The 23,498-nt window shown below is 40.9% G+C and overlaps 1 protein-coding gene across 3 annotated transcripts in view; it reads left to right on the top strand.

Annotated features, from left to right (window-relative positions):
- Caf1-105 (chromatin assembly factor 1, p105 subunit) overlaps positions 1-23,498 on the top strand; it is a 92,225-nt gene that overhangs the window by 12,218 nt on the left and 56,509 nt on the right. For all 3 annotated transcript variants that reach the window (XM_076198929.1, XM_076198927.1, XM_076198928.1), the window contains exons 5-7: positions 2,208-2,304; positions 6,259-6,358; positions 19,226-19,386. In XM_076198929.1, coding sequence (XP_076055044.1) covers positions 2,208-2,304; positions 6,259-6,358; positions 19,226-19,386 — 358 coding nt within the window. The remainder of the gene's footprint in view (positions 1-2,207; positions 2,305-6,258; positions 6,359-19,225; positions 19,387-23,498) is intronic.

Genomic DNA, 23,498 nt, shown 5'->3' with positions numbered 1-23,498 from the left:
TGATTGTGTACAATGTTAGGATAGTTGTAAACAAGTTTGTAATGGTGCTTGGGGAAAAAATTGGTGGAAGAGTGAATGGTGTCCCAGTGGTTTGATGGTAATAGAATACATACATATACCAAGGCTTTTTCCCCCTTCCAAGGGAGGTAGCCAAAAAGGGAAAGGCATAAAAACACTCCCACCCATTTCATCCCCAAATACACTCCACACCCCTCCCACCCTTCCTCTCATCTGAGCACCTCCTGGATGACGGGTCATCCCTGCACCCCGCCCACCGCCCTGGGTCAGAAGCAGTGTCACAAGACACAGCACATCCACAGCAAGGCCGCTTCATTTAATCGGCGACCCCCCCTCTCCGTCCCCCTTTGCATATAAGGAGAGGACGGGGAGAAATCCCTTCGGGCTGCGTCAAAATTTACTCACACATACTACCCCACCCCCCACCCCCCCGCCCATTCCTCCTCATGCAATCACAACATCATCCATATACAACCATTCTCCACTCACCTCTGTCTTCCGTCCTCTCCCTTCCTTCCTCAACAGACATTCCCCTCTTCCCCAAAGCCCCCTTCACCCCATCCATCCACCTCATCCTAGGACGTCCCCTCATGTTCACTCCCTCCACATCTGCCTTCCATACCTCTTTTACTAGTCTTTCTTCACTCATTCTTTCCATGTGTCCAAACCATCCTAATATTCTTTCATCAACCCTCTCTCCCAAATCCTTTTTCACCCCTGTTCTCCTCCTCACCTCCTCATTTCTCACTCTATCTAGCCTAGTAACCCCCGCCATACTTCTCAGACACCTCATCTCAAACATATTCAAACTCCTTCTCTCTTCTTCTCTTATGTTCCACGTTTCTGCCCCATACAGTGCTGTTGGCACAATCACTCCTTCATACAGTCTCCTCTTCGCATCCATTCCCAAATGTCTATTTCTCATTACACTCTTTAAACCACCAAGGCATATACATACAATACAAGGTAATAGAATACAATAGAAATATTCCATATTCAAGTTAGCCACTCATTGTCACCTTTCATGGGAAATTTTTCAAATTTTGCTCAGCACATTGTATTACCAAATTACAAAATGAAAATGTACAAATTGTCAGGATGCTTAGTTTGGATATTGTTTGTTCACCAATGTCAATGTTGATGATTATTTGTCATTTTTTGGAATTCAAACTGCAAGCGTTTCAGGACAAACTCCCACTCCCAGTTACCAAAGTTCTCACCAAAGTACATTTACATTATGTGTGTCCTTTATTTTTGTTCCATCATGATTTTTATAAACAGAAGAATGGTTGCAGTATAGGTTCCAAACTTTTGCCTGTTTTGGCCAACTATATGGAAAAATTCAAAAGCATTCTGTTTGTTACCCATCATTAAACCACCTGGGAAAGTATAGTACAGGCATGTTGGGGATATCTTTTCAGCATGGGATGACAGGTGGGGGGCATTTGATTTATATATATATATATATATATAAGTTGAATCAGTTAGTCTCTTACATCGAATTCAAAATAGAATGTGAAGAAAGTCACCAAATTAAATTTTGGGGTATTTCAATGAAAAGGTTTGATTTTTTCTTCTTCTTCAGTATTGAGGTAGTTACTTTATAATTTCAGCCACCACTCAGACAATGTCAAAGGAAGTGTGGCCTCTGGTCTTTATCTGAGGGCTTTCAAGACTTGTAGTCCCCAATTCTTTGCCAGGGAAATCCACTTCATTAAATCCTAATTAATAAAGTTGACTTACCTGGCCTGGTTCTTGGACAAATCCTTCAGCAAAGCCAGAGCCACCCATGTTTAACCCATATATCGTCAGCCCAGTGTATAACTCAGGTACATGCTGGCATCATTACCAGGAGGTGCTAAGATAAGAGGGAGGGTGGAGGGGTGTGGAGTGTATTCAGGGATGGAATGGGTGGGAATGATTTTATGCCTTTTCCTTTTTGGCTACCTCCCTTGTAAGGGGGAAAAAACCTTGGTATATGTATGTATGTATGTATGTACATGCTGGCATCAACCAATTTAAAAAGAAAAAAATTGCATAATTTGTCGTAAGGTGTGTGTATTTTTTTCTTCTTTTTCTTCCCCATTTAAATGACTGCATGGAAATTGTATATTAATATATTAATTTTAGTACAACAGAGGACCTTCCCCTAGTCCTCCTCCTCCTCCTAATTCAATTTTCTTTTCCAGGCAAGAACATCGGAATTTTGAAGGACCACAAAGGTTTTGTTCAGGGTGTGGCTTGGGATCCCCTTGGTCAGTATGTTGCCACCATGAGTTCAGACAGGTTAGTAAGTTTATCAGTATTTAGTTGAAATTTTTTTAACAAACAAACACAAGTCAGGATTAGATTTGTGTATGTATATATCACACAGAGGAACCCACAGTTGAAGTGAAAGAAAAAACAGAATGTTAACTTTATATTTTATCTACTAGCTGTAGCTCTCTTCAGGAAAGTACAAGATAGGCAAAGTGGTAGGACATATATACTCCTCTGTCACAAGGAGGGGGATATAACAGGATCTCAGACAGCCTATATGAAAAGTTGCATTATCAGGAGGGAGATGATTAATTCCAAGGTGACTCACCCCTAAACGTGAATTAATGTATGGAGATCATTGTCCTTTAGAGATGTTGAAATTAGAATTAAGGCATTCTTCAATTAGTACAGACTCAACTATCTTCCTGAAACCACAACTGGACTTGAACATTAGTTTGGCCTTGCTCCAATCAATCCAGTGGTTTTGATGATTGACATGGTGGAAAATAGCTGACCTTGCATGGACATATTTAAGGGATCTCTTATGTTCAATCAGTCTAGTGTTCAAATCTCCCAGTTTGGTCTAGGTATACCAGATCACAATCATGGCAGGGTGAGCTGTAAACTTCAGGAAAGTCAATTCCCCAGAACATTCGGTGTACAATCATAATTTGCTTATGCACTGTGTTAGGATAGTAGTAAGAAAATGCGAGATGGTCCTTAAGAAATTAAGGATATCTGTACACAAAATATTGAATTTTTTTGACAAATTTGCAAAAACTTGTGGAAAAGTCATTGGAAGTATATGCAACATGGTGAAGTAAGTGCGATACGGCATCATTTACTATTTTTTATTAATTTTTTTAATAACTAATTCGAGCAGGCAATGTTCCTATTGAAAGGGACATGGTGTAAGGCTAGGTTTCTATTTGACATTTACATTTGATGGTTTTCTTGTTATATAAACTTTTAGAAAGGTATGTCATACATCTGTCACAATATATTGGCAGTGAGGTGTGAAGGCAAGACACACAAAGTAATAATTCACTGTATATTGATTAAGCGGCCTTGCTGTGGATGTGCTGTGTCTTTTGACACTGCTTCTGACCCAGGACAGTGGACAAGATACAGGGATGACCCGTCATCCAGGAGGTGCCAAGATAAGAGGGAGGGTGGAGGGGAGTGGAATATATAGGAAATGGAATGGGTGGGAGTGGTTTCTATGCCTTTTTCTTTTTGGCTACCCCCCATGTTGGGGAAAAAAGCCTTTGGTATATGTATGTATATTGGTTAAGTGTTGCTGTTGACTAGGGACTATTATGAATGTTGGGAAGTCACTCATCCCTGGTGAAGGGAAACACCAACATGAATCACTGTTTCTGTATTGTCCCAGTAAAATCCTGTAAAAAAAATTGAGATAAAGCAATGTACATACATATACCAAGGGCTTTTTCCCCCTTACAAGGGTGATACCCAAAGTCAAAGGCATAAATCCATTCCCTCTTTTTGTGGCTCCTGGATGACAAGTCATCCCTGCATTTCAGCCACTGCCCTGGGTCAGAAGCAATACAGCAAGACACAGCACATCCACATGAAAGGCACTTGATTTAATTGGCAAACCTCCCCTCCACCCCCATCCCCTCAGACAGAAAAGAAAAGATGGGAGAAATCCCTGCAGGTTGTCAGAATATCATTCATACATACTCTTTTCCATGCATCACAGCATCATCCATACATAACCATTCTCCACTCCTATCTTGTCTTCTCTCTTCCTTCCTCAACAGACATCCCCCTCTTTCCCAATGCCCCTTTTACCCCATCCATCTCATCCTTGGTCACCCCCTCATGTTCACTCCATCCACCTCTACCTTCCACATTTCAGTTATTAATCTTTTTTCACTCATTCTTTCCATGTGTCCAAACCATCCCAATACTCTTAACAACCCTATCTCCCAACTCCTTTTCCACCTCATGCTCTCCTTCTCACCTCTTCACTTCTCACTCTGTCCAGGCATTTAATCTTAAACACATTTAAACTCTTTCTATCTTATGTTCCATGTTTCTGCCCCATACAGTGCTGTCAGCAGAATCATCCCTTCATACAATCGCCTCTTAGCATCTATTCCCAAATGTCTATTTCTCATTACACTTTTTAATCCCCCAAGATATTTACTTGCTTCTCTCAATCTATTACACTCGTACTTGTTCCCTTTTCCCTTGTAGAGCAGAATTATACAGGCACTCCTCCAGCACTGTACCTTCTTTTAGACAAACATTAAACAACTTCATTTGCCAGTCCACCATCACTGTACCTCCATTTTTTATACACTTTGCATAACACCCATCAAACCCAGGTGCCTTACCTGCTCTCATCATCTTAATAACTGCTTTCACCTCATCTTTTCTTATTTCTCCTCCATTTTCCTCATTCATCACTGTCATTTTCATAGCACTTCCCACTGCAGCTTCCTTTCCCTCCCAATCCTCCTTCACATTTAGCATACATACATATATACATGTATGTATGTACATACATACATATACCAAAGGCTTTTTCCACCTACAAGGGGGGTAGCCAAAAAGAAATAGGCATAGAAACCACTCCCATCCATTCCATTTCCCATATATTCCAATCCCCTCCACCCTCCTCCCTCCCTCTTATCTTGGCACCTCCTGGATGACGGGTCATCCCTGCATCACATTTAGCAACTCCTTAAAATCCTGAAAGTCCTCAGAAAAAGACCAGAGGCAATAGTTCTTTTGACTTTAACTGAAGAATGCCCTAATATTAACCATTTCAGTACAAGTCCAATTCTTTCACACAGCATTGGCTGCAATATGTATGCTGCATCACATTACATTACAAAATATGAAGTCACTGCTGTATTACTTGTTCTCTTTTACCATGAGTAATAATAATACATACATATACCAAAGGCTTTTACCCCCTTACAAAAGAGGTAGCCAAAAAACAAAGGCATAAAAACCTCTGCCACCTATTCCATCCACAACATAACTCCACTCCCATCCACCCTCTTCCCTCCCATTTATCTTGGCATCTCCTGGATGACGGGTCATCCCTGTATCTCCCCCACTGCCCTGGATCAGAAGCAGTGTTGCAAGACACAGCATATCCACAGCAAGGCCGTGTCATTAAATTGGCAACCCCCCCTCTCCATCCCCTCATGCAGAAAAGAAGACTGGGAGAAATCCTTTAGGGGTGTGTCAATTTATTTTTCACACGTACTCCCTCATCCCCCTATCCCCCACCCACTCTCCCTCATGTATCACAGCATCATCCATATACAACCATTCTCCATTCACCCCTATCTTCTATCTTCTCTCGTCCTTCCTCAACAGACATTCCCCTCTTCCCCAAAGCCCCTTTTACCCCATCCATCCATCGCGTCCTGGGTCGCCCCCTCATGTTCGCTCCTTCCGCCTCTGCCTTCCACCCCTCATTTTACTAGTCTTTCTTCACTCATTCTTTCCATGTGTCCAAAACATGCCAATACTCATCAATCCTATCTCTCTACTCCCTTTCTGCCCCTGTACTACTCCTCACCTCCTCGTTTCTCACTCTGTCCGGCCTGGTGACCTGTATCATGCTTCTCGGGCACTTCATCTCACATTCAAACTCCTCTCTTATTTTCCATGTTTCTGCCCCATACAGTGCTGTTGGCACAATCACTCCTTCATACAATCTCCTCTTAGCATCCATTCCCAAATGTCTATTTCTCATTACATTTTTTAATCCACCAAGGAATTTACTTCTCTCAATCTACATTCTACCTCCACTTCCACTCCTCCCTTTCCTATTATATATGTATATATTTCAACAACTGTAATTTTGTGTATCTATGTGTGTGTGTTTATATATATATTATATATATATATAATTATAATATATGTGTATATATATATATATATATATTTTACATTATTGTTTATTCATTTACTTACCTTTTATTATATTTACAGAATCTTTAGACTCTATAGTATTTCTACAAAAAAGTTGGTGAGCAAAGTCCATAAGGGAAGTGTTTGCATTCCAGACCAGGATGGCAATATAACTGAAAAGGTAATTTCCAGCCCAACCTTTTTTTGCATTTTGGCTCCACATCATGGTAGAATACTTTACAAATTTCATAGAGCCCAGTGCCATTTTGTTTTATTGAATTCATTTGTAGATGCTGGACTGGAGAGTTGTGATTATTTGAAACCTTCCCCACCCCATCGGTCCACAGTTCTCACTATCGGTGTTGAGGAGAGTCAACATTACTGAGGCCAAATTTTGTAAAGTGTGTTGCCATGTGGGAGGAAGCCAATTATTGATAGGTTACATGGTCTATATGCAGAAAAACTCGTTTAATGTTTTGATGGATGTTGGTAGGGGACACGTGCCTGAAAGTGTATAGTTTTGACCAAAACCATCAGCCACTCCCTGTGTGCTGGAACTGAAGCAGGTAAGTTACAAAGATAGAAGTGGCAGTAAATGGGTTTTAACCACTACATAAAATATAAAGTCTGGATTATTACTCATTCTCTTTTACTCTGAGTAATAATAAACACTGCCCATCTTCCCTTTATTGCCCTCTCTTCCATTATCATCTCTCCATCTGCACCTTTTACCTTTTCTTCTCTACTTGATTCGCCTCCTGTTCCTCTCTTAATTTCTTTCCAAAACATCTTTTTATTACTTTCAAAATTTTCTGTCATACTCTTACCCCATTTCACATCTGCTCTCCTCTTTGCCTCCTTTACCTTGTGCTTTACTTTTCTTTTATTTTCTTTGTACCTCTCATGTGACTCCTTCGTCCTATTTTGTAACCAATCTGTGAAAGCTTGCTTCTTCTCTTCTACAACCTTCTTCGTTTCTTCATTTAAAGAGTTCACTCTAAGCACCACCCTACCTTTTGTCTATTTCCTCTTTCTTTATCTATCCTCCACTCTCAACTTACCATCCACCAAAAAATTATCTGATATTCCCCCACTCTCTCCCCTTCGCACATGTACTTCCTTAACTCTTCCTATTATACTCCTATCTACCACTACATAGTCCATTAATGCTCTACTCATGTACAACTACAAAAAAATATAATCAAGATGCCGACGTCAGCATCCTTGTGTACCCTCTCACGCCTCATGATAGCTGCATAGGCGTCATCCTATCAAAATGGTTAATGCTGTATGTACAAAGTGTGTATGCATGTGCATGTTTATTTACATAATTGTAATGTACAGGAAAGGAGGGACCAAGGACAGGTGCCTGCTTAAGGTGGTCCTGCAAGATGGACAGCAAAGTTTCCCATTTTCAAAACCTGTCAACCCTCTTGCCTCCATCGGAGACTCAGGGCTAGCATTCAGTCTCTGGACTGGGCCCAAGATCTCTCTCTATCAACTTCAACTGTATTTATTTTTTATTTTTATTTATTTATTTATTTTTATTTTCACACATGAGGAGCTGACATCTGGCCATGGCTTTCCTCTCCCTACCATTTTGAGCCAGTAACATAGAAACCATCCCACACTAATACTATACAGACAAAAGTCCGAAGTCTCCTTTCAGAGAGATCTCTGGGAAATTCCAAGGACCATCGCCAGCTACTGTGGGGCTCCAGGTTTTCCATTTGGTGAAACTCAAGGCAACAACAGATTGATTGATTGATACAGGAAAGTAGCAACACTCATGGGGCCCTGTCACTCTCCAACTTTTCATACTTAGCTTCAAATTCATGTATGGTTCCATACATACATACATATACTAAGGCTTTTTCCCCCTTCCAAGGGAGGTAGCCAAAAAGGGAAAGGCATAAAAACACTTCCACCCATTTCATCCCTAGATACACTCCACACCCCTCCCACCCTCCCTCTCATCTGAGCACCTCCTGGATGACGGGTCATCCCTGCACCCTGCCCACCGCCCTGGGTCAGAAGCAGTGTCGCAAGACACAGTACATCCACAGCAAGGCCGCTTCATTTAATCGGCGACCCCCCCTCTCCGTCCCCCTCTGCATATAAGGCGAGGACAGGGAGAAATCCCTTCGGGCTGCGTCAAAATTTACTCACACATACTACCCCGGCCCCCAACCCCCAACCCCCCCCCCCGCCTATTCCTCCTCATGCAGTCACAACATCATCCATATACAACCATTCTCCACTCACCTCTGTCTTCCGTCCTCTCCCTTCCTTCCTCAACAGACATTCCCCTCTTCCCCAAAGCCCCCTTCACCCCATCCATCCACCTCATCCTAGGACGTCCCCTCATGTTCACTCCCTCCACATCTGCCTTCCATACCTCTTTTACTAGTCTTTCTTCACTCATTCTTTCCATGTGTCCAAACCATCCTAATATTCTTTCATCAACCCTATCTCCCAAATCCTTTTTCACCCCTGTTCTCCTCCTCACCTCCTCATTTCTCACTCTATCCAGCCTAGTAACCCCCACCATACTTCTCAGACACCTCATCTCAAACACATTCAAACTCCTTCTCTCTTCTTCTCTTATATTCCACGTTTCTGCCCCATACAGTGCTGTTGGCACAATCACTCCTTCATACAGTCTCCTCTTCGCATCCATTCCCAAATGTCTATTCCTCATTACACTCTTTAAACCACCAAGGCATTTACTCGCTTCTCTCAATCTACATTCTACCTCCACCTTCACTCCACCTTTTCCTGCTACACTTGCACCCAAGTATCTAAAACTATCCACTTCCTCCAGTCGCTCTCCCTTAATGTTCACTTCCAGTCTACTGCCACTTTCACCCCTTGTACATCTCATCACCTTACTTTTACCCACATTTATCTTTAGCTTTCTTCTATCACATACTCTCCCAAACTCTGCCACCAGCTTCCTCAATCCCTCCTCTGACCCTGCCACAAGCGCAGTGTCGTCCGCAAACAACAGCTGGCTCACCTCCCACTTTTCTCCATTTTCTTTAACCATCTCCAATCCCTGACCCACTACCCTAGCATTCACCTCTCGCACCACCCCATCCATGTATAAGTTGAACAGCCAGGGCGACATAACGCATCCTTGACGAAGTCCCACCTTTACTTCAAACCACTCACTCTCTCCATTTCTAATCCTGACACAAGCTCTACTACTCTCATAAAAACTCTTGACAGCTCCCAAAAGCTTTCCTCCTATCCCATAAATCTGCATAACCTCCCACAGTGCCTTTCTGTCTACCTATCATAAGCCTTTTCCAGATCCATAAAAGCCCAAAAAACATCCTTCCCCTTTCCTATAGCTTTCTCACATATCTGTCTTACCACAAAGATCTGATCTACACAACCTCTACCTGTCCTAAATCCACACTGTTCCTCACCAATTACTCCTTCTGTTCCTCTCCTAATCCTCTTAATTAAGATCCTCCCATAAGCCTTCCCTACTACACTTAACAGGCTAATCCCTCTGAAACTACTACATTCACACTTGTCCCCTTTTCCCTTGTAAAGAGGAACTATACAGGCACTTCTCCAGTCCTCCGGTACTCTACCCTCTCTCCAGCAAACATTAAATAACCTCACCAACCAGTCCACCATCACTGAACCTCCCTTTTTCAGACATTCTGCATGGCATCCATCCAGACCAGGTGCCTTACCTACTTTCATCATCTTTACAACTGCCTTCACCTCATCCTTCCCTATTTCTCCTCCATTCTCCTCACTCATCACTCTCATTTTCTTCGCATTTCCCACTGCAACTATCTTTCCTTCCCTATCCTCCTTCACATTTAGCAACTCCCTAAAATATTCTGCCCATCTTCCCCTTACTGCCATCTCTTCCATTATCATCTCTCCATCTGTACCTTTTACCTTTTCTTCCCTACTTGATTCGCCTCCTCTTCCTCTCTTAATTTCTTTCCAAAACATCTTTTTATTACTTTCAAAATTTTCTGTCATACTCCTACCCCATTTCACATCTGCTCTCCTCTTTGCCTCCTTTACCTTTTGCTTTACTTCTCTTTTCTTTTCTTTGTACGTCTCATACGACTCCCACGTCCTCTTTTGTAACCAATCTGTGAATGCTCGCTTCTTCTCTTCTACAACCTTCTTCGTTTCCTCATCCCACCATTCACTACCCTTTCTTCTATTTCCCCCTGCCCTTCTTGTTCCACACACCATCATTGCACACTTTAAGACTCCCTCCTTGAACCATCCCCATTCCTCCTCCACACCCATCTCTGCTCTATCCTTTACTCCCTCCCACTCCTCCTTCAGCTTCTTTTCGTACTCCTTCTCCTTTTCCTTTTCATTCAAGGAGTTCACTCTAAGAACCTCCCTACCTTTTGTCCCTTTCCTCTTTCTCCATCTATCCTCCACTCTCAGCTTACCTTCCACCAAAAAATGATCTGATATTCCCCCACCCTCTCCCCTTAGAACATGTACATCCTTAACTCTTCCTATCATAATCCTATTTACCACTACATTAGCGCTCTATCTACCACCCTTCCCTCCACCACCCTCTCCCATGTGTACTTATGCTTGACTTTCTTCCGAAACACTGTATTTGCTATCATCAACTCTCTTTCTAGACACATTTCCACCATCAACTCTCCACTACGATTCTTTCCTGGAACTCCACACTTCCCAACCACTCCATCGATTGGACCATTTCCCACCCTAGCATTAAGGTCTCCCAGTACTATTACATTGACATTTCTTCCTAAACCCTCTATGCACTCATTTAAATCTATCCAAAAGGCCTCCCTTTCTTCCACGCTCTTCTCACTGCCAGGCCCATATGCACTTACAAAGACCCACATCTCCTTTCCCAGTTTCACCTTCATCCACATTATCCTTGAGGAAACCTCCTTCCACTCCACTACCTCTTTACCTATCTCCTCACTCAATAGAATAGCCACCCCTTCCCTCCCTCGCCCTCTCTTCACTCCTGATAACCTCCCACTTACATTCCCAAACTTACACTCACCCTTCCCTTTCAACTTAGTTTCACTCAAAGCCAACACATCCATCTTTCTTCTCACAAACATACTACCTATCTCTTCCCTTTTACTCTCATCTGTACCACATCCACGCACATTAAAAGACCCAAACCTTAGGGTGCTGGCCCGAGGCCCTCCAGCACCCCTTATGCCTTCACTTTCCAATTTAGGAATTTGCCCCGTGGGGCTACAGGGAGAAGGATGCCTAGTCCCTCTCCCCGTCCCTTTCTTCTCGCCTCTTACGATCCAAGTGGGAAACTTGGTGGCAGTATTCTTTTCCCCGACCACAGGGAATTCCCCCATTACAGAAAGAGAATACTCAGAGAAATGGTACAGGACAGCAACAAGGGGTTGGGGGACAGCATAACGGAGGGACAGTCGTAGTATAAAAGTGTCATCATTTCTCTATGAACAGAATTTCTTCTATCATAGACAAAATGATGTGTGGCTCTGGTCCGTAGGGGCGCCCCATATAGACCCTAAAGTATCGACTGCATGCTACTTTGCCACAATAACAAGCAGCCAATACTCCAGACAGAGTATGGTTCCAACTTGGGCTATATTCTTATTTTTCAGATATCATACTTAGATTTGCATTCATGTATTGTTCCCACTTGAGGTGTATCCAGGTATGTACATCTGTGTGGAAAACTATTTCTTCCTTTAGACATTTAGTCTTATCAATTTTTTCTCGTGACCTTTGAAAGCTCTCCCATCCCCAATCAAGAGATCTCTTCTATCATTGTAGTGTATCCCCTTTAACAACTCAATTTCAGTAATCACCTCTTTCTATTCAGTCTTTCATTGTTGGGAGATCCAGGGTTTTTTGTTTTCTCATATGGTTTAATTGCCAGACAGGGAACTAGTTCGGTTGCTTCCTTTTGTATTCTCTCAATCTTGTTTATAGCCTTCACACTGTGTGTGGACCATACCACTAATGAATATTCTTGTCTTCGTACACATCAGGATTTCTGAGATTTATCTCTTCATCTATATAGTTAAAAGCCACTTTATTCTCCTACAATCCAGTTAATATGTCTTATCAACACTCCCAAATCTTTCTCCTCTCTTTGCTCCTGTAATGTATTACTTCTCAGGTATACTTCAAAGGTGTGTGTGTGTATTTATGTAATTGTATATACAAAAGGAGCTTTGCTCATGGAGTCCCTTCATCTACACTCCAATTTATCATACCTAGCCATGGTCTCTATCTTTAATTTCCAATTATCATATTAAGATTTGAATTCTTGTATTATCCTAGCTTAGGTGCTGGTCCCTTAGGGACCACATCTCTGGGAAGTAAGTTGTTTCAGCTTGTGGATTTCCTGGACATCTCTTGCAAGTTCTCTGCTGGAAGGGAGGCCTTTCTCTTCTCATTGTCTAGAGCAGGGGTTCTCATTAGGGGTGAAATTCACCCCCAGGGGGGAATTTTGGGTTTTCTGGGGGTGATTTATGATCACAGTTTATGCGACAAGGAAAGCAATTATAGGTTTTGGCCTATCTGGCCTGTCACCTGGGCTGGAATTATACTAATATGGAAAAAATATATACTAATTTGGAAAAAATAAAAGGGTTTTTAGTAATATTTGCATATTTATTTAGAATGCACTTTTTGAAACAAGCCATCTTGGAAAGGAGGGGGGAATGACATTCAGACAAATGGTGAAAGAGGTGAATGGGCCAAGTAAGGCTGAGAACCCTTGGTCTAGAGACTCCAGCAATGCAGCTTCTCGCAGGGTAGACACAGCAAGACCACTAACCAATACACAACCAACTGGAGCTATAACCAACACAAGAAAACAATCCACCTACAAATACATCAAAACATACCCTAAGCATTCTAAGAAATACATGGAACTGCTCCACTTCCATACACATTGCATTCATCTCTTCCACCTTTTGGTCATCCACTCAGGTTCACTCCATCCATCTCTGCTTTCCATACACCATTTTGCAAATCTTCACATTCTTTTCATGTCCCTAAACCATCCCAATAATCTTTCATCAGTCCCATCTGTCAGTTCCCTTTCTATCTCCACACTTCTCCTGACCTCATTTCTTACTATCCAACCTTGTAATCCTCACTATACTTCTCAGACATTCATCTCAAACAAAACATCATCTCCTCTCATTTTTTCTCCCATCACAGTAATTTTCCTAGCTCCTTCCCTTACTGCCTTCAAATTTATTAAGATCTGTCTATCTACATGTACCTTTTTCTCTCTACCTGACTCACCCCCCTCATTCTCCTTCATTCTAAAGCCTTTATTCTTTTCAAAACTTTTTAACAAACCCTTTCCATATTTTACATATCTCCACTTTGCCTCCTTTATATTACATTTTGCTTTTCTCTTTTATATTTCTTGTACCTTTCATATCCTTCCCAAGTCCTACTTTGCAGCCAATCTACATATGCTCACTTCTCTTCACCTACTATCTTCACCTCATCCTCCCACCACTCACTAGCCTTCCTTTTATTCCCTTTCATCTTCCATCTTTGCACATTTTGTCATTTCATCTTTGAAATATACCTATTCTTTGTCTACTGCCGTCTCTACTCAATCCTTCACCACATCTCGTACTTCTCTCAGCTTGTTATTCCTTCTCTTCCTTTTCATTCTTATTGTTTATTCAAAGCACTTCTGTACCTTTCACCCTTTATGTATTGGTACAATGTTGGCCTTTTTCCAGTCTTCTGGTGTTTTTCCTTCTTTAAGTGAGTATCTTATATTATTTTGCCTGCCAATTCTTCTTTACACTCTTTTAGTATCTAGTTTGAAATTCCATCCAGGCCATGTGATTTCCTGACATGGTTTGTTGTTTGTCATCATCAAGGTTTGTTATTTGGTCCATTATTTCAATCAATGGAAAATGGTTGTATATGGATGATGCTGTGATGCATGAGGTGGAATGGGTGGGGGGATGGGGGGTGAGGTAGTATGTGTGAGAAAAAATTGACACAGCCCGAAGGGATTTCTCCCCGTCTTCTCCTTTTCTGCACAGGGGGACGGAGAGGGGCGGTCACTGATTTAATGAAGCGGCCTTGCTGTGGATGTGCTGTGTCTTGCGACACTGCCTCTGACCCAGGGCAGTGGACAAGGTGCAGGGATGACCCATCATCCAGGAGGTGCTAAGATAAGAGGGAGGGTGGAGTGTATTTAGGGATGAAATGGGTGGGAATGGCTTTATGCCTTTTCTTTTTGGCTACCTCCCTTGTAAGGGGGGAAAAGCTTTGGTATATGTATGTATATTTTTCTGCTTGTATTGCTATTATTTTGCCCATAGGGGGGATCTCTCTTCTAACCCTTCATCCCAGTGCCATACATTTTTTTCTAGTGAAAACCAACTTGAAATGTTAACTCATGACCTCACCCATTTCTATATCATCTGTGTATTTCATGTTCCCTTGGCGTAGTTTCTCTATTTCTTGCTTGTTTTTCAATTTGCCATTCACATATCTATAGAATAGTTTTGGTTAATCCTTACATTTTTTTTTATTATATCTTTTTCATAATTTCTTTTTTCTTTCCTGCATATTTTTACATATTCATTCCTTTCATTGATATATATTTGCCACCTAGGATTTTGCTCTCTTCATCTTTTCCAAGCTTTATCTCTTCACCTTGCTGCACCTTCTGTTAAACCAGCACTTGATGTACACCTTTTCCTGTTTTTGTCTTGGTACATTTGTCATCTTCATCATATATTTCCATCAGAGTCTGCTATTTTTCTACCACTCGTCTCTTCATTGTAGAATTCTACCCAACTCACTTCTTGAAAAAAATAGATTAAGTTTCACAAAGCCCATTTTTTATATACCAGTCTCTCTTTTCTGTATTTCTTATTTCTCTCCACATATATTTCCTTCTTTAATTCTAACTCAAGTGATATGTGGTCACTCTTCCCAATTGGTGTCTTGTATTCAGTATTGTTTACAATTTCAGGTTCTGACATTGAGAATAAATCTAGTCTCAACAGTTCTTCATTATTTCTATATCTGGTGTTTTCCTTTACCCATTGTGTCATTGTATGTTCCATAGTCATGTCAAGTAATACATTTCCCAATAATTCCTCTCCACCTTTCTCCGTCATCTCCCAACAGATTTCTTTGCAGTTAAAATCTCCCGTAAGTACCACCTTTCTTCCATCTTTCAGCACCCCACTTAATGAAAGCCGTGTATCTTCTAACATTGTAGAATAATCTCTTTCCAAGAACCCATTTTTGGAGGCACATAAATCACCACAAACACATACTTTTTCATGTCATTGCCTTCGACTGTTTATCATAATCATTTCCACACTGTCCCCTCCATTTGTAACTTTCGTCACATTTAATTTTTTCTTAACCAAAAACATGACTCCACCCTGTTTTTCCCCTCTATTTCTAAGCCAGTGATTATATAATCCATTTCCAACACTGGTGACAGTGGACCCCTTAATTTTGTATCTAAAATTCCTATTATGTCTGGCTTTGCTTCTGACAAATAATCATTAAACTTGGTTAATCCTGCAATTAACCACTTCACTCCGGAGCACATCTCACGTCTGGCAGCATTAGCTGCCCGACGTGCGATGTTGCGTCATAATAATCGCATTATGAAAAATAAAGTCGGTGCTCAATTGTTCGTTCTCTTTCACCTGTGTATTTTGATAACCATAGAAAATATGATGAAGCCAGTTTAGAGAGAATGGAGGTTACGTAGGTATGACTACAATAAATATAAGATGCCAACGTTGGCATCATCGAGTACCCACTTGCTCCTCATGCCGCCTACGTAAGCGTCACCGTTTGGAAGTGGTTAATCCGTTTATATTAGTATAGGCCACTTTTAATTTTCTGCACTGGCCATCTTGTTCTTTGTTCCTTTTGTTTCCTTTTCTTGACCATAACATTTTATCAGTCTTATGTCTAACACTCCAAAAGAACTTCTTTTTCTTGGTCTCCATTCTTCTCTCTCTCTCTCTCTCTCTCTCTCTCTTTTTTCTTTCTTTTTTCTACCTCCCATATAAGAGAGAAAAAGCTGTTGATGTATATACATACATATACCAAGGCTTTTTCCCCCTTACAAGGGAGGTAGCCAAAAAGGAAAAGGCATAAAATCATTCCCACCCATTCCATCCCTGAATACACTCCACACCCCTCCACCCTCCCTCTTATCTTAGCACCTCTTGGATGACGGGTCATCCCTGCACCTTGTCCACTGCCAGACGTGCGATGTGCCCCGGAGTGAAAAGGTTAATGCTCACTTCCAGTCTACTGCCACTTTCACCCCTTGTACATCTCATCACCTTACTTTTACCCACATTTATCTTAAGCTTTCTGTCACCAACATCCTCAGTCCCTCCTCCGATCCTGCCACAAGCGCAGTGTCGTCAGCAAACAACAGCTGGCTCACCTCCCACTTTTCTCCATTTTCTTTAACCATCTCCAATCCCTGACCCACTACCCTTGCATTTACCTCTCGCACTACCCCATCCATGTATAAGTTGAACAGCCAGGACGACATAACGCATCCTTGACGAAGTCCCACCTCTACCTCAAACCACTCACTCTCTCCATTTCTAATCCTGAAACAAGCTCTACTACTCTCATATAAACTCTTGACAGCTCCTAGAAGCTTTCCTCCTATCCCATATATCTGCATAACCTCCCACAGTGCCTTTCTGTCTACCCTATCATAAGCCTTTTCCAGATCCATAAAAGCCCAAAAAACATCCTTCCCCTTTCCTATAACTTTCTCACATATTTGTCTTACCACAAAGATCTGATCTACACAACTTCTACCCATCCTAAATCCACACTGTTCCTCACCAATTACTCCCTCTGTTGGTGTATGTATGTATTTTAATATTCTGCAGCAGTTCATGTGACAGGTTGTCTTTTATCAACACTTTGAAATCTTTCTTCTCTTAAGCTTTTGTAATAGGTTCTCTTTCCAGGCAATAGTTTAAGGGTGGAAAAAAAGAGAGAAAATGAAGAAACCCTGCTCTGTCCAAGATTAGAATATGCATCAGTGATGTGGTCCCCAGAGGGTGAAGGATATAAGCAAGATTGAGAGAATACAAAGGGCAGCAACAAAACTGGTTGCCAGCCTGGCAGATTAACTACGTTAGGACTGGATCTGCCAACATTGAAATTTCAAAGAGAGAGAGATGGCTTAAAGTGTTTAGGTTACTAAAGAGGATAGATTACATTGATAGAGGGATGAGAAGGCTTCAAGAGGTATGTGAAGAAATACATATAGAAAGATCAAAGAGAGAGAGATGGCTTAAAGTGTTTAGGTTGCTAAAGAGGATAGATTACATTGATAGAGGGATGAGAAGGCTTCAAGAGGTCGTGAGAACTAAAGTATATGAAGAAATACAGTTTTCCATACAGATGCATAAATCATGGAATAGGTTTTAAAGTTGTATAGACCAAGTGGAAACAATACGTGAATCATCTAATTATGATAATTGTGTTGTCAGCAGAATCAGGAGCATGCTAGTCCCACATTCACCTAATTGTGGGTTTGAATCCTGCATCCCTCTGTGACTCTAAACGATGATCGTTACCAGCCTCAGTAATCCAAACACATAGTATAAAGGTGACTGGTCCAGCCATAGCTACATGCCTCTTGGCATATGCTCCTCGCCACATATGCTGATTGCAAAATAAGGATACAGTACTACATCTCATTAAGGGACGTTAATTAGCTGTGTTTTCAGTGTTTTTGGTGCTGTTGTTTAGTGCTGTGCAATCACTATGCCACCCAAAAATCACTCCAAATCAACGGATTATTCACATCAATGGACACCGTTACCCCCCTTTTAGTCCATTAATGAGAGTTAGTACTGTATAGACCAAGTTGGAACCATCCTTGAGTTTGAAGCTAGGTAGGAATTGGAGAGACAGAACCCCAAAAGTGTTGCTACTTTTCTTTATACTACAATTAGGTACTTAGCCCCCAATAGTTGCTATCTCCATGTTTGTGGGTTCACAAATTCATGGATTGTACATCTCTACTGTACTTACAATGCATGGGTTTATTGGTGTAAGTCACTTGTATGATTAGGTTAAGTACAAACTGTTAGAATCTTGCCAGGTACTGTTATTATGAATATATATTTTTTTTTATCTAGGATGTGGTGAGGCATTGAAAATTATTGAGTTGATTACATGTAGTATTTCATTGCTTATGGCATAAGGGAGCTTTAAATTATTTACAGAAATTCCATATTCACATGGGTCTGTGTCCCTTAACCCCCAAGAAAATTGGGAATTGTTGTATGTCTGTACACCAAGGGCTTCTTCCCTTTTATAAGGGGAGATTAGCCAAGTCAAAGGGATGCACCCAGTTCCACTCCCAACCACCACCTTTGTTTCCCTCTTGTCTTAGCTCTTCATGAATCAAGAGTCATCTCTGTCCCCTTCCTGGGTCTGAAGCAGTGCAGCAAGGTCGCTTCACTTAAATGGTGACTCTGTCTCCGTTCCTTCGTGCGAAAAATAGAGATGGGGAGGAATCCCTTTTGATGCATCAAAGCATCATCCATACACGGCCATTTTCCATTCACCTCTATTCCCATCCTTGCTCAAAGCCCCTTTCAGCCCATCTGTTCATCTCATCATCTGTAGTTCACTCCATCCCCCTCTGCCTTCCACACTGCTGTTGCTACTCTTTCTTCGCTCATTCTCTCCATGTGACTAAACCATTCCAGTACTTTTGTTGGTGTATGTACATGCATACTAAAAGGCTTTGTTTCCTTTGCAAGGATAGGGCTAAATAGGAGTTTATACCCATCCCACACTCATCCTAATCTATTCATTGCCCCTCACATGTTAGCACCTTGTGGATAAATGGTTATCCTCATCCTTTGCCACACTGCTTAAGTATAGTAGGCTAGATATTTATTTAGTAGTTAGTGGTACATCACTTATTAATGTTTTATGTTTTGTTTATAAAAGAAATTGTTGTCATATACTTTATAACATGTACTGTATTATCCTTTGCCAGACAACACACTTGTTCCATGATGATACCCTGAAGAGTTTCTCCAGAAGACTTTGTTTTAGTCCTGATGGAGAGGTAATACTGGTGCCATCAGGAATCATAGAAATAGAAAATGACAAGACCACACATGTAACATACGTCTTCTCAAGACATTGTCCGTCAAAGTGAGTTTTACTATAATTTTGATTTAACTTGTTGTTTGTTGTATCAATTAACTTGGTGATTAACAGTTACGAAGGAAGCGCATGCCAACATGAGGCCTTTTGGTCTGTAACTAGGTAGGATGTGAAAAAATATATATTAATAAAATACATACATATACCATGTATGTTTGTATGTATGTATTTTATTAATATATTTTGATAGTGAGTTGAGGATCAGTTAACTAGGTGATTAACAGTTACGAAGGAAGCGCATGCCGACATGAGGCCTTTTGGTCCGTAACTAGGTTGGATGTGAAAGAAATATATTAATAAAATAGATAATGATAATAATAAAATAGATAATGATAAATAATAAATGAACATAAATGATGATAATTTGTAATAAAAACTGGTAAGTAACTAATGATAAATGAATAAAGTAAATGGCAGGCATTACAGCATATTGCATAGGTGTTTATTTAGATGAATCTTAAAACTTCGAACTGTACTACATTGCACTGCCTCTGCAGGAAGTTTATTCCATTCATTTACTATACTGTTGGTGAAGATGTTTTTCTACCCACTTCCAAATTAAATTTACTTCCTGACAGTTTGAGACCATTGTTGTCTAATTCACATTCACTGTGAAAATTTCATCACTTTTGATGTCAATTTCCTTTAGAATATTAAGACCTCTCAAATCACCCAAGTCAATGCTTTTTTAGGGAAAATAGATTCATATGTTTTAGTCTATTTTTGTATGATATTTGGAATTAGTTTTGTGGCTCACCATTGTACTTTTTCCAATCTGTCAAGGTCGTTAATGAGATTGGGTGACCATATGGATACAGCACAAACCAGATGTGGATGAATGAATGATTTATATAGGTTTTTAATGATAAGCTATCCCCTGTGAGGGGGGAGAATACTGCCACCAAGTCTTCCCAGTTGAGTTGTAAGAGGCAACAAAAAGGGACAGAGATAAAGACTAGGCATCCTTCTCCCTGTAGGCCCAAAGGTGAAATTCCTAAAAAAAAAAAAAATAAAGGCATAAAAAGGTCTAGGAGTTTTCCAACCAGTACCCTAAGGTGGGTCTTTTAATGTGCGTGGATGTGGTACAGATAGAGTAAAAGGGAAGAGGTAGGCAGTATTTTTGTGAGAAGAAAGATGGATTTGTTGGCATTTAATGAAACTAAGTTGAGAGGGAGGGGCAAGCATGAGTTTGGCAGTGTAGTTGGGAGGTTCTCCGGAGTGAAGAGAGGGTGAGGGCTGAGAAGGGGTGGCTATACTAGTAAGTGAAGAGATAGGTAAGCATGTAGTGGAGTGGAAGGAGGTTTCTTCAAGTTAATGTGGATGAAGGTGAAACTGGGAAGGGAGATGTGGGTTTTTGTAAGTGCATATGGACCTGGTAGTGAGAATAGTAGAGGAAAGGGAGGCTTTTTGGATGGATTTAAATGAGTGCATAGAGGGATTAGGGAGAAATATTAATGTAGTGGTATTGGGAGACCTTAATGCTAGGGTAGGAAATAAACCAATAGATGGAGTGGCTGGGAAGTGTGGAGTGCCAGGAAAAAATCATAGTGGAGAGTTGGTGATGTGTCTAGAGAGTTGATAGCAAATACAGTGTTTAGGAAGAAAATCAAGCATAAGTACACATGGGAGAGGGTAGTGGATGGAAGGGTGGTAGTGTTAATGGACTATATAGTGGTAACCAGGAGTATAATAGGAAGAGTTAGGAATGTACATATTCTAAGGGGAGAGAGTGGGGGAATATCAGATAATTTTTTGGTGGAAGGTAAGTTGAGAGTGGAAGATAGATGGAGAAAGAGGAAAAGGACAAAAGGTTGGGAGGTGCCCAGAGTGAATTGCTTAAATGAGAAAGAAAAGGAGTAGAAGCTGAGAGAGGAGTGAAGGATAGAGTAGAGCTAGGAGTGGAGGAGGAATGGGGATAGTTCAAGGAGAGAGTCACAAGGTGTGCAAAGATGGTGTGTGGAACAAGGAGGACAGGAAGAAATAGAAGGAAGGGTAGTGAGTAGGGGATGATGAAACAAAAAAGTTTGTAGAAGAGAAGAAACGAGCATTCACAGATTGGTTACAAAATAGGACAAGGGAATCATATGAGAGGTATAAAGAAAAAAGAAGAGAAGTAAAACAAGATAAAGGAGGCAAAGAGGGTAGAGGAATGAATAGTTCTGCCTTACAAGGGAAAAGTTGATAAAATTGAGTGTAGTATTTTCTGAAGAATCAGTTTGTTAAGTGTAGTTGGGATAGGTTATTGAAGGGTTTTGATTGAGAGGATTAGGAGAGGAACAGAGGGAGTAATTGGTTAGAAACAGTGTGGTTTTGGGAAAGGTAGCGGTTATGTGGATCAGATTTTTGTGGTAAGACAGAATTGTGAGAAAGCTTTAGCAAAGGTAAGGTTTTTTATGTATTTGGAAAAGGCTTATGACAGGGTTGACAGGAAAGAACTGTGGGAGATTTTTCAGATATATGGGATTGGGGTAAAGCTATTTAGGTCAGTTGAGTTTTTACAAGAATAGTAGGCTTAGAAATTGAGTGGTTTGATTTAAAGGTAGAACAATGACAGTGATGTCATGCTGCCATGGCTGTTCAATATGTATATGGATAGGATGGTATGGAAGGTAAATGCAAGGGTCATGGGAAGGGACTGGAGATGGTTAAAAAAAATGGAGAAAAGTGGGAGGTGAGCCAGTCATTGCTGACTACACTACTTGTGGCAGGATTAAGTGACAGAGTTTGAGAAGGTATGAGTGAGGAGAAAGTTGTTGGTGAATATAGGTAAAAGTAAGGTGATGAGATGTACAAGGGGATACCATGGCAGCAATTTGGAAGTGAGTATTAAAGAAAAGAGGCTGAAGTATATGGATAGCTTTAGCTGCTTGGGGTCGCATGTGGCGGGAATAGGATTGGAGGTGGAAGTAGATTGAAGATTGAGAGAAGGAAGTAAGCACCTTGTGGGATTAAAAGTGTAATGAGAAATAGACATTTAGGAATGGATTCTAAGGGGTGATTGTGCCAACAGCACTCAATGGGGCAGACATGGAACGTAAGAGAGGAAGAGTTTAAATGTGTTTGAGATGAAATGTCTGAGAAGTATGGTAGGGGTTACAAGGTTGGATAGAGTGAGAAATGAGGTGGTGAGGAGAGAATAGGGGGTGGAAAAGGAGATGGCAGATAGGGTTGATGAAAGAGTAATGGGAAGGTTTGGACACATGGAAAGAATGAGTGAAGAAAGATTAGTAAAAGAAGTGTGGAAGGCAGAAGTGGATGGAGTGAACATGAGGAGGTGACCTAGGATGAGATTGATGGATGTGGTAAAAGGGGTATTGGGAAAGAGGGGGATATCTGCTGAGGAAGAGAAATAGAAGATAGGGGTAGATGGAGAATGGCTGTGTATGGATGATACTTTGATGGAAGGGAGTGGTTATGATTAAATGATATATAAGAGGCTGGTAGAAAAGAAGGTAGAATATGGATTGTTGCAATTTTCTAAGTAAGTTGTTTATAAATAACAGCCAGAGTGAGCTGTCTGAGTCCTCTTTTCTGTTTTGTGTAGTTAATAGAATACTGTTTGTACATAACAACCCAGGAGCTCGAGTGTATATTTGCATGTTGCTGATATAACATTCCTTTGTAACCAAATTGAGAATTATGCAGAGACCCTAGATTATTCAAATTAAACAATATTGCCATAAAAACTAGAAACAAAAATCTTGATTGGTGAAAGGGTGGAGAAAATTCAATTAGTTCACTAAAACAAGATGAGGCCCTTTTGGGAAGATCTTAAATATAAAGTTAATGATCATTGGACTAAGGAAATCACTGCAAAACTCGTGTAGGATCTTGTATATGTACTCATGTGGGGATTCCTTGGAAGAACTCAGGGAGAGTGTGCTGTGTATGACAGAAGAAAAGAGAAGATTTGATTCACCCAGGCAGAAGATTAAAACTGGAGGAAACGAGTTGCCATATCCATAAGTGAGGGCAACAGGGGCAAAGACAGTGGTGACAGGAATGGAAAGAATGCATGCAAATAAAATGTCTCTGAAGAGAAGCAGAGCATTTTTGTCTCTGTGTCTTTAAACCTGGATTCACCCCTGTACCAAGTTGAG

This window comes from Oratosquilla oratoria, chromosome 15 (assembly GCF_046742065.1).
Source record: "Oratosquilla oratoria isolate Oo_2021 chromosome 15, ASM4674206v1, whole genome shotgun sequence".
NCBI classification, from domain to species: domain Eukaryota; kingdom Metazoa; phylum Arthropoda; class Malacostraca; order Stomatopoda; family Squillidae; genus Oratosquilla; species Oratosquilla oratoria.
The sequence above is the reverse complement of the archived record's forward strand: the minus strand, read 5'-3'. Positions and strand labels throughout refer to the sequence as shown.